The 20,992-nt window shown below is 35.9% G+C and overlaps 1 protein-coding gene across 5 annotated transcripts in view; it reads left to right on the top strand.

Annotated features, from left to right (window-relative positions):
* The window catches only part of STAM (signal transducing adaptor molecule), a 73,589-nt gene that overhangs the window by 40,210 nt on the left and 12,387 nt on the right, over positions 1–20,992 (top strand). For 4 of the 5 annotated variants that reach the window (XM_003903428.5, XM_021943103.2, XM_021943102.2 and 1 more), the window contains 7 exons: positions 3,203–3,278; positions 3,360–3,455; positions 6,559–6,705; positions 11,814–11,904; positions 13,988–14,180; positions 15,763–15,857; positions 19,219–19,307. In XM_003903428.5, coding sequence (XP_003903477.2) covers positions 3,203–3,278; positions 3,360–3,455; positions 6,559–6,705; positions 11,814–11,904; positions 13,988–14,180; positions 15,763–15,857; positions 19,219–19,307 — 787 coding nt within the window. Of the gene's footprint in view, positions 1–3,202; positions 3,279–3,359; positions 3,456–6,558; positions 6,706–7,234; positions 8,780–11,813; positions 11,905–13,987; positions 14,181–15,762; positions 15,858–19,218; positions 19,308–20,992 lie in introns of those variants that run through there. The other variant, XM_021943105.2, reaches the window with a different exon arrangement.

Raw genomic sequence — 20,992 nt, 5'->3', positions numbered from 1 at the left:
TTAACATTGTTTATTCTGTATAATGTCCATATGCCCTTGAGAATAATATATTGTATTATTTTTAGTTGAAATAATTTATAAATGTTGACAGTGTGTTATTAGAGGAAAATATATGTCATTTTAATCTGATGATTTAATATTTTGAGGCTATCCTTTTGACTTATATAAAGATTCCCTGTTTATGTTGTCTTAATTTATTGGGAGGCACATCTGTGGCCAGAACATAACATGTTTAAGAGTGACAGGTATGAATCTTGTTAGTGCCTATTACTGCCTGGTAACTGGCATCATGGGCAAGGAACTGAACTTCAGTAAATGGAGGACTTTTACTGTGTTTGCTGTGAATGTTTTGAACACTGAATGAGTCCTTTGCTCTTATATAATTTTTGAGAGCCTAAGCACATGATGTTTCATAAGTTATATGAATGGTTACTCTGCTTTACTATTATCACTAATTACCATAAAGCGTCCCCATGAAATGCATGTTTGCTACATGCTTGACCTGTCATTTAAATAGATCTGTTTTTACTGAGCTATGATTTATCTACAACAAAAAAATGCATGCCTTGTACATGTATGGTTTGATAGTTCGATGCGTTTTGACAAATATATACACCTATATAAGTATCACCCCAACCAAGATAGCATTTAATCACTCCCAAAAGTTCCTTCTACCTTATGCAATTACTAATATACATTGTCACTATAGATTAAATTTCCTTTTCTAGAATTTCATAAAATGAAATGGTATTGTTAGTACTCCTGTGTCTAGCACTAAATATGTTTTTAAGATGAATTCATATTTTTGTGTGTATCAATATTCTGTTTTTTGGGAAGAGGTATTACATTGTGTTAATATATTGCAATTTATCCTTTCATCTGTTGATGAGCATTTGGATTGTATCCAGGTTTTGACTCTATGAACAGAGCCTCTGTGAACATTCTTATATAGAATACTGGATAGTGTGCTTTCATTTTCATGTCCTTAAGGGAAGTTACGGTTCTGTGATTTCATTTGATGTAAGCATTAGATATATGTTATTTGATTTCCAAATATTTGGATATTTTTATGCTATCATTTTGTTATCAGTTTGTAGTTTAATTTTGTTATGGTTGAAGAATGTACTTTGAATGACTTTAGTCCTTTTAAATTTATCGGTGTTTGTTTTATAGGACAGAATGTAGTCCATTTTGTTGAATTTTCCATGCACATGGAAAAAAATGGGTATAGTGCCATGGGCGGGTGGATTGTTGTGGAATGCCAGTCAGGTCACGTTGTATGATAGTGCCATTCAAGTATTCCATATCAGTAATTTTTTTTCTTGTGTTATCGAGTCATTGAGGGGGCATGTTGAAGTTTCCAGTAGATTTGTCTGTTTTTCCTTTAACCTCTATCGATATTTCCTTTATATATTTTGAAGTTCTATTATTGTGTTTATACACATTTAGAATTATGTTTTCTTGGGGGACTTAACCGTTTTATTATTATGTACTGTCTCTCTTTATCCCTGTTAGTATTCCTTGTTATGAAAACTGCTAACGGTAGTGAATTGATACAAGTATAGTTGGATTTCAGTCTTAATCTGCCATTTTTCTAGATGATTGGTTATGTTTCTTCTGTTTTCTCTTTCTGTCTTTTGTGTATCAATCAAATAGTTTTTATGGTTTTTTTTTTTAATTTAAAACTTTTTTTTGAGACAGGGTCTCACTCTGTCTCTCAGGATGGAGTACGGTGGTGCCATCACAGCTCACTGCATCCTCGACCTCTGGGGCTCAAGTGAACCTCCCACCTTAGGCCATTCCCTGCGCCCCTAGGAGCTGGGACCATTTCTGGCTAATTTTTGTATTTTTTTTTGTGTGTGTGTGTAGAGATGGAGTTTCACAATGTTGCCCAGGCTGGTCTCGAACTTCTGGGCTCAAGCCATCTGCCCGCCTCATTCTCCCAAAGTGCTGGGATTATAGGTGTGAGCCACTGCACCCAAGCTATTTTATTTGCATTTCTCTCTTAAAAGTATTTGTAGTGGTGGCTGTCTGTTAAATTTTTTCATTTTTTTCTCTCTGTACTTCAGTTTAGATAACTTTCAGCATGTTTTCAAATTTACTGATCTTTCATTCTTACCTGATTAATTCCATCCATTTTTCAACTTTACATACTTTTTGTCTCTAGAATTTTATCTGGGCCCTTTTTAATATATCATTTCTTCATCATTATGTGGATGATTTCCAGCATACTTATAATAGCTTATATAAAGTCCTTGACTGCTGATTTCATCATCTTTGTTATTTCTGCATTCTCAGTTGACTGCATTTTCTGGTAGTTGTGTATGATAGTGTTCTTCTTCATATCATTTCTTCATATCCTCTTATTGAATGCTTAGTATTTTGAATTTTACATTGTTGATCATCAGGTGTTGTATTCCTGTTAAGGAGTGTTGGACTTTATTTTTCAGAAGTTGTTACATTTGTCTGTGGCTTATGTTGTTAGGCCATTTGTAGGTATGGTTGAGCTACGTTGTTAGGGTCTAAACTCCCCTGTATATCCACTGAATGCTCTGGATTTTCAATAGATGCTTCACTGTGGTCTCATCTCTGACAACTGTGTGAACTTTGGATCTCTTTAGCATATTGCCCTGGTCACTTTTTGACCAGTTTCATGGAGTTTTTCACCTGTGCATGCGTGGGTTTTTCTGAAAGTCTTCACTGATACTTGGAAACTGCCTCTAGGCAGAAAGTTGAGGCAAACTTCTGGCTTATCTAATTAATTTTCCTTCTTGTGGATTATCATTCAGTACTGCCTGTGGCCTAATGTCTTTAAAAAGTTAACCTCAATGTGTATTTTCAATCTATTTTTCCAGTTTTCTAATTGTTTACAACGGGAGTGTATAGTCTGGTCTGTTTTTTCACCCTGGCTAGAAGTGGAAGTCATGGCCTACCATTTTATTTTCAAAGCTTTGTTTTTTTTCCTACCCAGAATTAGCCTGAAATGCCTCATCTATGATTACTAATAAGAGATCCTGTTAATTTTGTTTGAAAAATTTAAAGGAACTAATTTACAGTTTTTCAACCATGTTATTAATAAAAATTAAATTTCCCTACTTTATCATAGTCTCCCTTTTTATCATAGTCTTTTGTCTATAACAGTTAAGGGGCAGGGGGAAACTAGATGTATTATTAAGTAATTTTTACTTTTCTCATTTTTTAGACCTAAGGATTGTCTTCGGTCTATTATGAGAAGAGTGAACCACAAAGATCCTCACGTTGCTATGCAGGCTTTGACTGTGAGTGGTTTCGTTTTAACCTGTACCACAAAATTATCTGCCACAATGGAGCCCCTTTAACTTCTGATTTTGTGCTTTTAGCTTCTAGGAGCATGTGTATCAAACTGTGGCAAAATTTTTCATTTAGAAGTGTGTTCAAGAGATTTTGCTAGTGAAGTAAGCAACGTATTAAATAAGGTAAGGAGCATTATTTCCAGAAATTAATTAAGGCAGTCTTCTTTCTTCACATATTTTTTTGTTTAAATCTTCACACAGGACTATTCTGTGCTTTTTAAGAAATCCTTTCTAGGATGTGTCTATCCGGTATATAAATAAATATTATGTTTTGCTGAAGAGACTGCAGATTCATGTAACTTTGAGTTAGTTTTTTCAAGCCATATTAGAGTATTTTTAACCTGTTCTTTTCCATCATACTTTCATCTGATAAGAAAACAGGTATTTCTATATCTAATTAAATAATATCAGTCTATTTTAGGTACCGTTTTTGTAGGCACAAGGTATTTTCCTAATGGAAAACCTTTCAGAAATACTGCCAAAAGTCTATGGCACCATTGAGTTTTTATCTTTATCAATAAGGCCACTTCCTGGCCATCACAGGATTTTAATACTATACTGCTGTTCTTACTGGCTGAACCCACAGCTGGAGTTGCCTCAAAAGTGGTGGCGGGAGAGTTCCCACAAGGGACCGCCCCAAACTGTTCCAGATAGGGCCAGATGAGAATCCAAAAAAAGAGGCACTAAATGCCAGGGTGATCACTCTAAAGCATTTATTAGGGAAACTTATGAGGGCTGCAGATTTATAGGAGGATTTAAGGAATTTGACCCCAGGTCGGGGCTGATTTCTATGTTTTTAGCAACACATTTGATCTTTTAGTGTTTTGAGCCACAACCTGAACAACTTTATCAGTGCCTAAAAATGTTCAAGGCCCCAGTTTGGGTCCAAACCTGTGGTGGAAAACATGCAGCTGGCTGGGTCACAGAGCGGGACAAGGCACTCTGCTTTTCTGTTGGGACACAGAAAAAAGCAGCGAGAACGGGTGACCCTACAGCTGCCCACTCAACTGCATGTAGAATTCCAGTCACACAATTCAGGAAAGTTTTAAATTTTCAATTAGTAATAGGTGAGTTTTCCCAGTAAAAATTTGTGCATTCTAAAGGTAATTATTTTTAGCTTTTTTAGGGGGAGTATTATAAATCAAGAGAAAGTTTTTGTTTGTTAAAAGGGAAAATGCCTTATGTTTTTGGGAAAAATGAGTAGTTCTAGGTTACAGTAGAAAAAAAGCTGTATAGAAATATAGTAAGAATTTAAAATTCTGTACTTTTTGAACATCATGGTTAAGTGATAATTCTTTCCCTTGCCTGCTTTATGCATTAATATTTAGTTATTTTCTACTAATTAATAAATATTGTCTTTTAATGTCCTGAATGTCCGTCGAGATGTACAACTGTTTATGAAGAGATTCTAAAACCATGTTTTTTGTAATATAGGTGAAAAATGTGGTATGCAAACCTGTGTATAGTAGTGCAAACAGTCATTTCAAAAAACGACTACCTATAGGCAAGAGGACTTCTCTTTATTTTCTGAATGTTTTACAATGAACATATTGGTTTTGTACTTAATAACGTCCCACCGTTTTTTTTGTTTTCTTTTTTTTTTCCGAGACTGCGTCTCACTTTGTCACCCAGGCTGAAGTACAGTGGCATGATCTCAGCTCACTGCAACCTCCGCCTTCCGGGTTCAAGCGATTCTCCTGCCTCAGCCTCCTGAGTAGCTGGGATTACAGGCATGCGCCACCATTCCTGGCTGGTTTTTGTAAGTTTTAGTAGAGACGGGGTTTTGCCATGTTGGTCAGGCTGGTCTCAAACTCCTGACCTCGTGATTGCCCGCCTCGGCCTCCCAAAGTGCTGGGATTACAGGTGTGAGCCACTGCACCCAGCCAACATCCTGCCCTTTTTAAAAATTTCCTTTTATTAAACAAATTAAGTTCATGTATAGTCTCAATAAAGCATTTACAAATCCATTATATGCTCGCTGGCCAAAATACAGATTATGTGCACTTAGGAAGAATTATTTTTCTTCTAATAGAGTAATCTAAAAGTCTAACCTTCTCCACTTTTAGAAGCTTTAGCTAATTATTTAGTAAACATTAATTTGAAATACATTTATGACATTTCATAGAGGAGTTATCTTCACTTTTCTCTGCTATCTGTGAAGGTTTCTTTATATCTATTACATCAAATAATAAGACTTTAGATTATTGCCACTATGAAGATACATCAGTATTTTAATGAACTGGCCAGGTTTTTTCCCATAATAAGCAGTAAGTAAAATAATTTATTTTGAAAACTCACTACATTTATCTCTTTCTTTAATACAGAAGAATAGTGCCCTGCACACTTGCCTTAGACTAACCTGAATCAGTGTTGTACATCAACCATAAAGAGTTAACGTTATTTTGAGCTGCATGCGGTGGCTCATGCCTGTAATCGCAGCACTTTGGGAGGCTGAGGTGGGCGAATCACTTGAGGTCAGGAGTTCAAGACCAGCCTGGCCAAAATGGTGAAACCCCGCCTCTACTAAAAGTACAAAAATTAGCTGGGCATTGTGGTGCGCGCCTGTAATCCTACTTGGGAGGTTGAGACAGGAGAATCACTTGAACTCCTCCCACTCCTGGGAGGCGGAGGTTGCAGTGAGCTGAGGTCGAGCTACTGCACTCCAGCCTGGGCCACGGGCTGAGACTCTGTCTCAGGGAAAAAAAAAAGGAAAAAAATAGTTATGTTATTTTGAAGAAATTCAATTTTCAAGATGATTAACATGCAATGTATCTCAAACCAGGCCCCAGATAATTAAGCATCATGAAAAAAATGCATAGTCATGAACATTAAGAAGTCAGGAATTCTGAATAAAGGAACTATATCATTTATTCTCTTCTCGCCTTCCAACTTTCGTATTGCTTTGCAAAAAGCAAACAGACACTTTTCCTTGTCTTACTGATGTACAAACCTTGCTTCATTGCAAAATATTCTGAAGTCCTTTCAGATCTCCAAAATGTTATTACCTATTTAATGCTTTAATTTTGAAGTGAGATATTATATTATGGGTTTTTTTCATAGTGTGAACATTCATTTTATTTCTAATAACTATATTTTCTTATTTGTCTATAGCTATGCGTAATTTGTGATTCAAAAAATATAACTTTATAATTTTATATTTAAAATGTCTGTATTAAATCATTGGCTAGGAAATTGGTGCTCTTTTATTTCTTTTTCTATTTTACAGGGTCATCCTAAAGTATGTGAAAAATTAAAGGCTCTTATGGTTGAATGGACAGATGAATTTAAGAATGATCCACAGCTTAGTCTAATATCAGCAATGATTAAGAATCTTAAGGAGCAAGGAGTTACGTTCCCAGCTATTGGCTCTCAGGTATTTTGGGAATGAAGCTGTGTGTGTGCTGCAGTTTGTTTCTCTTAAATAGCTACGTTTATTTGAATTTTTTTCTTCATTCCCTGGTAATTTTTTACTACTTCAGAGGAATTTTCATTAGTAATACTAATTGTATCAGTAACTAGCTGTATTAGTAGTTAGTAATACTAGTTTTCTGGCATTCAGAGGGGCCAGAAAAGTATTACAATGGAATATTAATGTGCTCTAACCTCTCTCCTTCTTTATAAATGAATTGGTTTAACAATTTGCAGTTTTTGAAATGTTTTGGTATTGTTTTTGTTTGTTTGTTTTTGAGACGGAGTCTAACTCTGTCACCCAGGATGGAGTGCAGGGACGTGATCTTGGCTCACTGCAACCTCTGCCTCCGGGGTTCAAGCGATTCTCCTGCCTCAGCCTCTGGAGTAGCTGGGACTACAGGCACGCAAGGCCACACCTGGAGTTTTTTTTTTTTTTTTTTTTAATAGAGATGGGTTTCACCTTGTTGGCCAGGCTGGTTTCGAACTCCTAACCTCAGTGATCTGCCTGTCTTGGCCTCCCAAAGTGCTGGGATTACAGGTGTGAGCCACCAGCCCGGCCAGTACAGTTTTAATAATAGACACAAAATAGCTTTATTAATTAGGTAACACTATCTTGTTAAATGCTCTTAATGCTATAATTATCTACAAAGAATGACAGCTCAAAAATCAGGATATCCTTAGAAGTTAGGGATGACTTGAGAGATTCTTTTGATGAGGAAATTTATGAATTCCTGTATTAACAATGAGAGGACTCTAGAAGGAGTAAATGAGAAGAGAAGCACCTGAAGCATTTTTCCCTTAGTAAGAACCGACCAGTACAGACGTCTTCCTTTCCCCAGTGGATATGAATAAATAGCTTAACTTTCCTCTCCTGTCTGCCCTTGTGCCAAAAAAATTCAATCTGTAATTTATGTCATATAGAAAAAAATCAAGAAATGTCTTTTTTATTCCTATTTCTATTTTGGGTAACCTTTCTTTAGGATGCCCAACTAATCAAGAGGCTTAAAATATGTGCTGATTTAGTACACTGTCTTTCCCCAGTTTATTGACTGGGACAGACTATAATGAGTGACGTAAAACCATGAACGGAAATCTGTGAGTGTGGAGGGCTTACATTTTGACCACTTCAGGGAGTCATGTAGCTTATCTACATTCATCCAGACCTACGTGTGCTTTCTTCCCAAGGCATTTCCAGTTTATCTGAGCGCTCTTGAGATGTGAAGACTCAAAAATGTATTTGGGAGAGGAAGGAGGCAAAGGACATTTTTCTTCTTAAAAAAATTTTTAATTTTTGATTGGCTTTACAATGATAAATTATGTCTTTGAAAATTCATTCATTCATAATTGATAGCTGGTTGTTACTACTCAGTCTGGTTTCTAGAATCTGTATAATTAAGGAATAATCTTAAGCAGAATAATCCAAGACATTATACATTCGTTGACAACAGAAACAATGTTTATTTATCAAAGAGTAGACTCACTGCAGAGAACCCACCTAGAATAGGTAGAGAAAATGCAAGCCCACTAAATATCTAGAGTCTTTGGTTCTTGTTAACTCAGAACGCGGTTTGACCAGCATCACTGGCATGACCTGGAAGCTTGTTAGAAATGCAGCATGGTTGAACCCACTCCAGACCTATGGGTTCATTATCTCCATTTTAACAAGATCTTCAGAAGATTAATATGCACGTTGAGGTTTGAGAGGCACTGCTGCTCTAGAGGACAGCCTTCAGTCCAAGTGAAAAGCGCATTTCAGTCCACAAAGGGACTTACTCTTGTAAGAAAAGGAAGAATTAATGATTGTGCCGTATGTACCCTTGTTTGATTAATCTACAATCTTAGCCACGGAAACAGTTTTAGGGAGCCTCTAATCTAATCCGCTCATTTTTACAGATGAGGAAACTGAGACTCAGAGTGGTTAAGTGACTTGCCCAGGGCCACAGCTCATAGTTGACAGCTGGAACTAGAACACAGGCATGCTGATTCTCAGTTCAGTGTTCTTTTCACTGCCCGAGTCTGCCTTCTTTGATAGAGAGGTTAGTGAATATGTGTCTGTCCAGACCAGGCTTCCAGTGGAGTGAACACTGGCAAGAGCATTATGTCTTGATTGGTAGAGAAACTAGCTTATTCTCTTGTTCAAGAGATTCAGGACATAGAGGAGCAATAGTGAAGACAGGACTTACTTTTCATCCTTTGATCTAGATGTTATAAAGTATGTAACAGCTAATCTTGTCGTAGTAGCTATATTTCACCTACAAGAAATATATATATAAAGTAAAATATGATGAGGTAGAATGATTTTTTTAGTGGTTTCTGAAAAGCTTATTAGAAACCCTACATGTAAAGAGCTTCACATTAAATGAAAAAAATAAATCATCTAAGTTCAATTGCAGAACTCCCTGTAGATTTTAAAGCCACTTAGTTACTTAAGTTATTACTGTGTTTTCATCAGACTAGATTTTTGTTAGGGCATGCTTAACAAAAACCTCTGAAGATATATTTTTCTTTTCTTTTTTTTAGCCTGGCTAATTTTTTTGTATTTTTGATAGAGATGGAGTTTCACTGTGTTAGCCAGGATGATCTCGATCTCCTGACCTCGTGATCTGCCCGCCTCGGCCTCCCAAAATGCTGGAATTACAGGCGTGAGCCACCGTGCCCGGCCAGGCATTTATTTTTAGGAGAGCTGAGAAGACAAAAACTTTTTGAGGTTCACGGAATACAACTTTAAACACTCTCAATTCTGACCTATCTCTAGTTTCAGTTTTCTTTAGATAATGTTTTAATTATCAGACACTTCTGAAAACTAAAGGTATGCCTGGTCAGAAATAACTTTTGTGGTTTATATAAATTTTTGTTCACAATTTGGCAAGCTTCACAATTAGACAGATTTGAACTTTTATGGTGTGTGAAGAAATCTCTACCAGTCGAGAAGTGCAGAAACAAACTGTGATATGTGAAGCTGTATGTTCCTGAACTGCACTTTTCATTCAAAGTTCCTTTCTTTCATCAGGTTCTAAATGTAACAATAACACTTGTCTTACTTAGTAGCCAACTACAGTAGCAATGCTGCTAGCCTACTTCTGTCTTTACATCAAAAGTTAGTGCTAACAAAACTGCATCAGCATGAGTCAGGTGACTTTATCACTTTTCTTAATATTTTTACATTATTTTCTTCTGTACTCAGATGAAAAAAATATACTTAGAAAAACATCTTAGCCGGGCGTGGTGGCGGGCACTTGTAGTCCCATCTATTTGGGAGGCTGAGGCAGGAGAATGGCGTGAACCCGGGAGGCGGAGCTTGCAGTGAGCTGAGATTGTACCACTGCACTTCAGCCTGGGTGACAGAGCAGGACTCTGTCTCATAAATAAATTAATAAATGCCTGTGTGTTTGTTTGACAATACGAAATCCAGTAAGTGAGGAGTGTAGAACTGTATTTTACTATAATGTCGAATATTTCTCCTTTCATACCCTCAACAAACATTTATTGATTGCTTGTAATATTTAGGCACATTCCCTCAGGGAACATACAGTCTGGTTGTGGAGACAGACATGTAATCAGACAATTATAACAGAAGCTGAGATTATTGCCTGTTACGATGTTCCAGTCACTGTTCTAAGTGCTATACATGTGGCAATTTGAATGTTTTTTAGAATTCCATTTTTAAATTGTTTGCCCTGAGAATGACAATATACATTTATAACTTTTCATGATCTACTTTGAGTTAATATTTGATGTAAAATATAGAAACTCTGCATCCGTAGAGGTCCATTTATGCTGTAGTTGTCATGTGTATTACCTCTACATACATTGTAAGCCCTGGAGGTAATGTTACATACTTTTTGTTTTAAACCCTGAATGAGCCCATCTCATCTAATATTGGAATCACATGTGTTAATTTAATATTCTAAATAGGCTGTGAGGTGCCCATGAGGTGTAGGTGCTATTATTGTACTCATTTTATTGATGAGGAATTTGAGGCACCAAGGCTAATTTGCCCAGTGTCATCCAGCTAGAAAGTGGTAGATCTGGGATTTGAACTCATGTCTGCCTGACTCCATAACTTACATTCTTAACCACTCATATCACAGCACCTTGTTTAAAGGTGTTATCATAAGAACAAACAAGAGAATGTGTAATTAACAGGTTTAGGGATGCCTCATTGAGAGTGATATTTTAGCTGATTACTGACTGATGTGTTCAAACTCAAAAGGGAAAAAGTGAATGGAGCAAAAGGAGCCATAGCGGGAGAACGTTGTAAGGAGAAGCAAATGAGTGTCAGACTTGTAAAGTACTGGTATATAGACTGCTCAGGAACTGCTGGCAGTTTCTGGTAACTGGTAGAATGATTGGAAATGAGGTTGGTAAGATAGGCGAAATTCTGATTTGCCTTGAATGCTTTGCAAAAACTGAGAGGCCATGGAGCCCATAGGCTTAGAAACTTATAATTCCAGAAGTGTGAATTGATTTATATGTTTGTTTGTTGTGCATTCTCTTATTTACACAATTTAATAGAGGCAGTGATATACTGTCAGAATTAGCTACTTGTAATTTGGTTTACAAAATAGGATTTTTGAGTATTTATATCGTTATATATATTTATATGTATATGAGTTCCTGAAGGTAACATCATAACACTTGATCCAAAAGGATATGATAAATATAACTATTAATAGATATTAAAGAATTCTTAACTATTTATGTTTAAAGTAATTATCTCTTTCTGTCTCCCAGCCCCTTTTCTGGTTTTGGAGTTTTTTTAAACACATTGAAATCTTCTGTAGTCTGTCTTCTCTGATTTGTGTACCATATGCTTTTAGTTGAACCTCTTGACACAAACCTGGGAGGGTATGCCTAGGCTGCCTCCTGTAAGTGTCCGGTTGCTCTCTGTGTCCTCCAATTCGGATTCTTTTCCCTCTCCCTTTAAGGTGGAAGCTGCTGCAGTTTGGATTTCTTTTTTCAGAAATCTATGCTAGATTGATGAGAAAGGTTTTGCAAATTCTTAGGGGTAGGTAAGAGGAGGAGAATTTGATAACAACCGTCAAATACTGTGTTCCTCTTTTTTGTCAGGCTGCAGAACAAGCAAAAGCAAGCCCAGCTCTTGCAGCCAAGGATCCTGGTACTGTGGCTAACAAAAAAGAAGAAGAAGATTTAGCAAAAGGTACGTTTTTAAGTCCCTGATGGTGGGAAGAAGATAAGCCTCTGTGTTTTCTCCGAGATATTTAAAAGATAAAATAAATAGAACTTTATAGCAAAAGCTGAAATCTACTTTGTTGCCCTCCTCAGTATTCTTTCCTTTCCTCTTGAGAGGCAATTACTGTTACATGTGTCCTTTCAGTCTATGTTTTTATGACAGTTTTTTTACTATACTGTGTATCCAAAAACAATATCAAGTGCTTTTTTGTGTCTAACAAGTTTGTTTTTCATAGGTAGTACACTTGAAGTGCCATTTGCCACTTGCTTTTCTCATGCAACATTATGTTCAAGATCTATTCATGTGACATATCCATTAACTCTTCTGTAATATTCCAGTGTACTAATGAGTGTACCACATTTTTCTATCTTTCTACTGATGGATGTGTGGATTCCTTCTGATTATTATTATTATTATTATTATTATTATTTTTTTTTTGAGATGGAGTCTTGCTGTGTTGCCCGGGCTGGAGTGCAGTGGCTGGATCTCAGCTCACTGCAAGCTCCGCCTCCCGGGTTTACGCCATTCTCCTGCCTCAGCTTCCCGAGTAGCTGGGACTACAGGCGCCCGCCACCTCGCCCGGCTAGTTTTTTGTATTTTTAGTAGAGACGGGGTTTCACCGTGTTAGCCAGGATGGTCTCGATCTCCTGACCTCGTGATCCGCCCGTCTCGGCCTCCCAAAGTGCTGGGATTACAGGCTTGAGCCACCGCGCCCGGCCTTATTATTATTATTTTTACTAAAATTAAGCTGCAGTGAGTATTCTTGTACATATTCTCTGTGCACATGTATGTGACTGTCTCTGTTATGTGTGGCTAAAAGCAGTATTGTTGGATCATGGCATTGGTACATCTTCAGTTTTGCTAAATGGTTCTATGATTTCCTTTTCCATTAGCAGTGTATGAAAGCTATTATTAATCTCTGACAACACTTAGTAATCTTAAGGGTTTAACTTTTGTGAATCTGGTAGGTTTAAAATGATGTCCTGTTATTTTAATTTCAATTTTTTTGATTGCTAGTGAGACTGAGTTCTTTTTTGTATATTCACTGCTCATGATGATTTTCTCTTGGGTAAATTGTCTTTTGTTAAATAAAATAATGATATGTAGAAGTCTTTATTTGAAATATTAATTTGTTATCTAATTATTATAGATATCTACTCCTGGTTTTTGACCTTAACTTTGATAATGGTGTATTTTATCAAGTAGAAATTTTAAGTTTTGAGAAGGCCAGAGCTGTTTGCTCTTTTGTTATGATTTTTATTTTTTAGTGGCTTTTAAAAAATACTGTTCTCTACCTCAGGGTCCTAAAATATAGTTTTCTATATTGACTTTTAGTAGCTTTAAAGTTTTGTTTTCATATTGGTTCTTTTACTAATCTAAAACAAGAGTGGAGGAGCAGAAAGGGCTCTGGGTTGAGTTGGAAGCAGGATAATCAATGCACTGAGACTACATTTCAGAGCCTGAATGACATATGGTGATGGTCTGCACTGGGGGAGTAGTGGTGGAGATAGAGGAGACACATTTGAGATCTATTTTGGTGGATTTGTTACATTGAGTCTTTAGACTGCTAAGAATTACCCTTGGAGCAATAAAATCCTGAATCTCCAAGATTAAGGCTTTGATTTAGTAAGTCTGCAGTGAAGCTTGATACTCTTGACTTTCCAGGCAATTCTGATGATTATTTTGAAAACTTAAGCTATAGGAATACATTTAAAAGGTCAAGGAAAATGCAAAATATCTGCAGCTGAAAAAGAAAAGTAGATCTAAGAGTTTGTATTTTTTATTACCCAGAATAATTTACATTGTATTTGTTCAGTAAAAATAGGAATTACCACGCTGTTCCAATTTTGTTAATTTATTTTTAAACTTTCAGTTGTGAATGAATGAATAAAACTGACAACATGATTTTTGTTCAATATATCAGGATATGTTCTAGTTTCTAACTATGCTGTTGAAGGAAGAATACCTTTTACCTTGATGTCTTTTTCTACTTCTTCAGATTGTTGGATATAATAACATTTTGGATTTTTAAAAACTCATTGTTTTCTAGCCATTGAGTTATCTCTCAAGGAACAAAGGCAGCAGTCAACCACCCTTTCCACTTTGTATCCAAGCACATCCAACCTCTTAACTAACCACCAACATGAAGGCCGAAAAGTTCGTGCTATATATGACTTTGAAGCTGCTGAAGATAATGAACTTACTTTTAAAGCTGGAGAAATTATTACAGTTCTTGATGACAGGTAATGTTAATATTACATTTAAAATTTGTATGAAAGTATGTATGGCTTCGGTGTTTCATATTATTCCTATTGATCGCAGTTACCAAATATAATAATAAATATTGACCCAGATGCTTCTCTGTATGGCAGACAGTTGGCTGATTTGCTTGTGTTATACTCAGTGGATTCTTATTTTGTTGTTTAATTTTTTTCTTATTTATTTCTTAGTTTTTAATTTGTTTTGGAGGTGTAGATTAATCTATCCATTTTTGGTTCTACCTAATAATATAGATTGTTACATTATTTAAAAAGGTACAGTTCTGGAAAAACACTGAGTATGTATATGTACTTAATGGAATTTGTAAGAAACATATAATCTATTGAGTTTTTATACACAGAACAGTATGTCCATATGAAACAACTTTATTTTATATGGAATTATACATTTATTCAGGAGGTGATACAGTGCATCAGTTTTTTTACTCTAGCTTTGTGATGTTTTACTTGAAAATGAATTGTTACTGATGCTTGTTACTGATAATGCAGTATTGAAATTTACAGGTGTTTTTTAAAAATCAGCTCAAATTGATTTAAAGTTCTTCCTGTAGTATCTCTCTTACTTACTACCTTAGTCCATTTGGGCTGCCATAACAAACTACCATGGACTAACTGGTTTAAAAACAACAGGAATTTATTCCTCACAGTTCTGGAGTATAAGTCCATGGTCAAGGACCCAACAGATTGACTGTATGTGGAATGCCCACTTTCTGGTTTGTAGAAGGCTGTCATTTTGCTGTATCCTCCCGTGGCAGCAGGGGCAATGAGCTTTCTGGGGTCTCTTTTATAAGGTTGCTAATCCCGTTCATGACCTAATCATTTTCCAAAGGCCCCCCCTTGTGATACCATTGCTTTGGGGGTTAGGATTTCAACCTGTGAATTTTGGGAAGACACAAACATTCAGACATATTTTAACATTTTTTTTTTTTATTTGTTTGTTTGATTTTTTGAGTGGAAGAAAATGAAGTAAAATTTGAGCTGGTTGGCTGGAAATTGCACAAAACCTTGCATCTGTTCTTTCAAAAACATTTATTAAGTGCTTGCTAGCTTTCCATATACTAGAGTTTACACCTAGGAGTGTACTCTTTGTGAATGTTTTACACTGTGAACAGCGTCATCTTTCATATTTGTTCTGTTGGGAGATAAAAAGAAAAACCTTGCTAATGTGTACTGGAAAGAGCAATGATTTAGGAATGGAGACTGAAAGTGAGAGCCTGTCTTTATATCTCATTACAAAGACTTCTTACTCTGGAGCCTGTGAACCACGTGAAGCTGACAATTTTTTCATATGGGTACCTCTTTTTTGGGAGAGAGTCCATAACTGCAAAGCAGGCATCGACAGTCAAAAGGATAAACAACCCTGTGTTTAATAGCTTCTTACCTTTTCTGAGGCTTCTTCTTTTGTAATAAAGGAAGATTCATTGGCCTTTTCAGTGGGTTATTGTGAGATTCAAATTTTGTAATAGTGTAAGTTAAATACTACAAAAGATAAAGATTTATAGAAATAAAAATGTTGTGGTAAAGCATTGTTTTCTGTTTGTCATAGTGATCCTAACTGGTGGAAAGGTGAAACCCATCAAGGCATAGGGTTATTTCCGTCTAATTTTGTGACAGCAGATCTCACTGCTGAACCAGAAATGAGTAAGTATTTTCCAGCCTGCCAATAAATAATGTTTTCTAATCCTTTTCTTAATGGAAGTTGAGTAAATTGAACTTTTTAGAGCAGTGTTGCCCAGGCTGGAGTGCAATGGTGCGATCTCGGATCATTGCAACCTCCGCCTCCCAGGTTCAGATGAGTCTCCTGCTTCAGCCTCCCGAGTAGCTGGGATTACAGGTGCCAGCCGCCACTTCCAGCTATTTGTGTGTGTGTGTGTGTGTGTGTGTATTTTTAGTAGAAACGGGGTTTCACCATGTTGGCCAGGCTGATCTTGAACTCCTGACCTCAGGTGATCCACCCACCTCAGTTTCCCAAAGTGCTGAGATTACAGGCGTGAGCCATCGCGCCTGGCCTAACTTTTTTTTCATATATGTCTATGTAGAGGTTGTTGTTAAAATGCAAATTCATTAAGAAGTTTTACAGAATTTATATATTATATGTTTTTCTTACCAGTTCATTACAGTGTGACAAGTACAGTATAACCTCAGGGAGAATTTTTCCTGTTCAAAGGTTGGGACTGTTTCTCTAGTGTGTAGTCCCAGACTTGAAAACAGTGGTCTCCAAGCAACATGTCAGATATTCAGAAGGAACCATTTTTACTAATCATATAAAAGTTTGTTTGATTTACAAACCCTGCTGACTAGGATAATAAACTAGAAATTGGGGCCGTGGAGAAAAAGTGATACCAGTGGCAGGCTTAACAGTTTCAGGAGACATAGCTACATAGTCGGTCAAAGTAGTGAGAGACAGTTTACTCTATTTCTACATAATACTGTGCTTTAATGAATCTTCATAATGATGAGTTTAGTCATCAAGCAAAGTTTAAGTCATAATCTCCCTCTAGGAAAACAGAAAAATAGATCTGTGTTGGTTAAATGGCATTGCGTAGTGTGCTCTTTAAAATTTTTAAACAGCTTCCATGTGTAGGTTGATATGCTATAGTTATTTGGCAGAATAGCTCATATTATCTTTTTTTAATGCTAGATAGAAGGGATCAAAGAAAATTACAAACCACAAGATGCTTAGGTGTTTTTTAGTTTATAAGAACTTTAAGAAAAAAACATCTTTGTCCTGGTCATCTTTTTATTTCCAGTAGCTCCGAATAGTGAATCTTACAATACATGCTACATAAATACTTATGGAATAAATGATACAGAAATATATATGTTAACAATAAAGAGACACTTCACTTCTCTTTCAAGAGAAGGCTTGAACAGCAAACCAGAAAATACAGATCTTTAAGAAAATGATGCACTCTCATAGCACTGCCAGGGTGCCTGGTGTCATGTTTATAGAGACACATTGGTGAGACCCAGTCTTTCAATGATGTTTTCTATGTCTGTGAGAGTTCAAAAACATGTCAGCCTTATTTAAATGGCATTGCGTACTATGCTGACTTTTTAATAACCTGGGCTAGTAATGATGTTTTGTTTGTTTTTGGACTTTTTTTTTTTTTGTCCTGAATCATTTCCTGGAGAGGATAGAATTGCTTGGAGTTCTGTTCAAGATAAGGTCCAGGATCTCATGTAGATCGTGGAGCCATTTCATCTTTTTTTTTTTTTTTTTTTTGTCAGTCATATAGCAATGCAGCCTCAATATGAGTTTTCTAGTTTTTCTCATGTTTTTCACTCTGGACAATCTAAAAGAGAAACTGAAGCATCAGAGCTTATGTAATGGGGTTGTAGTTCTGAAGCATGGAGAGCAGGTGCTAGCATGATCCCCAGAGCATCATTCTTTTGAGGAAATAGAAGCCCACTTCACTTAGCATGTCAAATAGAGATGGCTGCCCTATTTAGCTTGCTTTTGGTTTGGAGATACAGTAAAATATTGTGAAATCTTTTTGTTATATATTGTATATAAATAAAATTTTTTTTACACACACATAGTATTAGTTCCTGTGAGAAAAGGGGCTGCAAACTTGTGCATCAAGAGCTGTTAGAATATGAAGTCTGCCATGTGTTTTCTTGTGGGTAATGGCCAATGCAGTGCTATCCCAGCTTTCTACTTGTAATAGCTCAAGATATAAAAAGCAAAAATGTCTGCTGCAGATGTTTCTTTTCCTTTATAGGAAACTGAATCAGCTGAAACTTTTTTTTGTATGTAGAATTTTGCTTTTGGTGACTTGAATGGAATGATTATATTTCTTAGGTTGGAAATTAAGCTATTTCTGTGTTATACAGAAGCACACAACATAGAGTACCCAAGTGATTGGACTTCATGTTCTTCGGGTAAAATCACAGGCACAGGCCAGATTCCAGTAGTATGGGCTAGTAGAACAAGATTGATTGGCTTTCAAATCCAGCCTTTGTCATTTATTAGCTTTCTCTTTTACAAGAGTTTTTCATCTTTCCAAACTACCTTATTTATAAAAAGGGCATAGCTCATAGGATTGTTTTGGAGATTCACTGGAGGAAATGTAATATTCCATCAAGCATATTCAATAGTTTAATAAACATTATTTCCCTTCCTTAAATTGCCCCCTCCCATCTCCCTTTCCATCATGATTCCTAATATTTTTATGAATTGATCGACCACATTGATGCAAGGATTAAAAAGAATAGAAAGGAAATTTGTTTAGTAGAGTCGTATGTGCCTTTCAGTAGTATTTGGAGTTTATTATATAGCTATCGTTATGTTAAATCATTTTTAAAGATTGCTTTGGTGAGTAGGAGAACTATGTGCTTCTGGCCAATGGGTTGTTGATCCCTCAATGACCACTTTTTATTGTCAAATAATAATATTACATAACTAGAAAGTACAGGCTGATTTGTTGGAAAACTGAGATCCCTGCCAAGGCCACTTGCAAAGTTGGCCACTGGCATGGACGTCATTCTCTAAAAGCCTAAGTGGCATGCCAGAGAATATATAGCTGATTTTCCCATTCATGACATTGGAGTAGTGTGGATTTTCTATCAAACCAGGTTTTTTTTTTCCTGTCAAATGAGACTTTTTTCTTGAAGGATTGGTAATTTAAAAAGAGGGTTTATTTTAAATTGCAGAATTCATTTAGGCCATTGTAAAACTTTGCTTTTGTCCTCCAGCTTACTAAACTCTGATATGTAGTAGGTGATTAATCTTTTTTCAGAAATACAACTCTTCTTATTAGTGAAATCTCTTTTTATGGAAAATGTAAAATGTTTACAAGAGAAAATTAAGAAATCCAGTTTCATAAACTAATATTCTGTTATTACTGCCAAAATCTGCAACTCAGTTATTTCCTAAATTGTGCCTTTTAGCTTGCTGGGAATATAAGAACAATCCCCAAATCTCTCTTGGAAGTTAAAGTGCTTTAAAGTAGAATTTTAAATGTATTATAAAAAAAGATAACTTTTACATATCTTACAGTTAAAACAGAGAAGAAGACGGTACAATTTAGTGATGATGTTCAGGTAGAGACAATAGAACCAGAGCCGGAACCAGCCTTTATTGATGAAGTAAGTGGTTTCCATGGTGATAGGAGTTGGTGCTTTGTATTGAAATTTAAATGGTTTTGCTTAAAAAGAAAATTGATTACTTGAGTTTTTTTGTTGCAAAAATTTTTGTGTTTTTTTGTTACAAAAATTCAAGCAATGTAGACGATGCAGATTGTTTTTCAAACTTCCTCTCCAGTCCTTTGTTTGCCATGTCAGAGCCTCATTATTTTAAATTCCTGCTGAATATTCTGTAGAGTGACCTTAACATGATTTATTTAATCTGTTGTTGAATGCCTAGGTTGTTTACAGCTTTTACAGTGTTGTAGTGAGATTTTTTTTTGAACATCTATCTTTGTGTTTCTTTAGGGTAGATATCCAGGAGTGAAACTGTTGAGTTGAAGGATTTGTGTGTTTTCCATGTTAATAGATACTGTCAAATTGTTGAGCAAAACAGGTTTTTACACTCCTATTCATACCATGCGAGAACTCCTGTTTCCTGGCATACTCCACAAGGATATAAACTAGTTTAGTTTGCATATTACTGAGGAAGGGACACTCGTTGGCTGTCTGTTGAAACAAATAAATTACTGTTCTAAAAATAAAATTGTCATTAAATTACTTCTACATAAATCATTTTATAAAAGCAGTGCTAATATATTGAATATCATTGGAGATGATTCATGGCTCCTCGTATTGAACACATTCTAGTATTTGAGGAAAAGCTTATGCTAATTTTATATTAAATGTCTTCATATGTCATTGTCACACCTGAAACAATGTATATTTTTAGTAATTATGCTCAAAAATATAATGTCAACTTGGTGACACATCATAATTTTTGGAGCCACATGATGGTACCCAAATTTGTATTATTGGATTTAAATTTGAGATTTCTTGAATTAAGTTAATCACTCCTATTTAGTTAAGCTTTATAGAAACATCTGCTATTGCTACATATAAAGAGAAGATTGAAACTGGCTACCTTTTTCATCTTTAAGTGTGTTTATGAAAAAATAAAAAGCATGTTTGTGGTTGTCTTTCTCTACTCAAACTTAATACCGTGTTTTAAAAATAACATTAACATAACTGTTGAATTAACTTAATAAATTAAATTATGCAACTAGCAAACCATTCAGGATTTTTTAAGTGTCACATTGTATAGATCAGGGGTTGGCAAACTCTCAGGCCGAATTTAGCCTGTTGCCTGTTTATTGGAACACAGATACATTTATTTATACATTGTCTGGTTGCTTTTGTGCTGCAGTGGAAGAATTGAGTAGTAGCAACAGAGATCATATGGCCTGCAAAGCCTGAAATATTTACTGGCTGGCCATGACAGAAAAAGTTTGCTTGGCCCCTGGTATAATTTAAAGAGAATCTTTTCAGATCCTGATTTACCATAGCATTCTTTCCTAAAATTGATCTGCCTGAAAACATTCTCTCCTACCATTTGTCATTTTTCCCCCTCTTTTCCTTTTCAAGTCTTCTCTCCCACTTTACAGAAAAAAGGCTTACCACTTGCCCATAGTGAAGATTACCGTGGTACATTGCCTCAGAGTATAAGAATTACCAGAGATGATTCCAAATATTGCTGTTTGTATTAAGAAAGTAATGGCTCTAAGGCCGGGCGTGGTGGCTCAAGCCTGTAATCCCAGCACTTTGGGAGGCCGAGACGGGCGGATCACGAGGTCAGGAGATCGAGACCA

The sequence above is a fragment of the Papio anubis genome, chromosome 11 (assembly GCF_008728515.1).
Source record: "Papio anubis isolate 15944 chromosome 11, Panubis1.0, whole genome shotgun sequence".
In the NCBI taxonomy this organism is placed as follows: Eukaryota; Metazoa; Chordata; class Mammalia; order Primates; family Cercopithecidae; genus Papio; species Papio anubis.
This window is presented reverse-complemented; position numbering and strand designations above follow the sequence as displayed.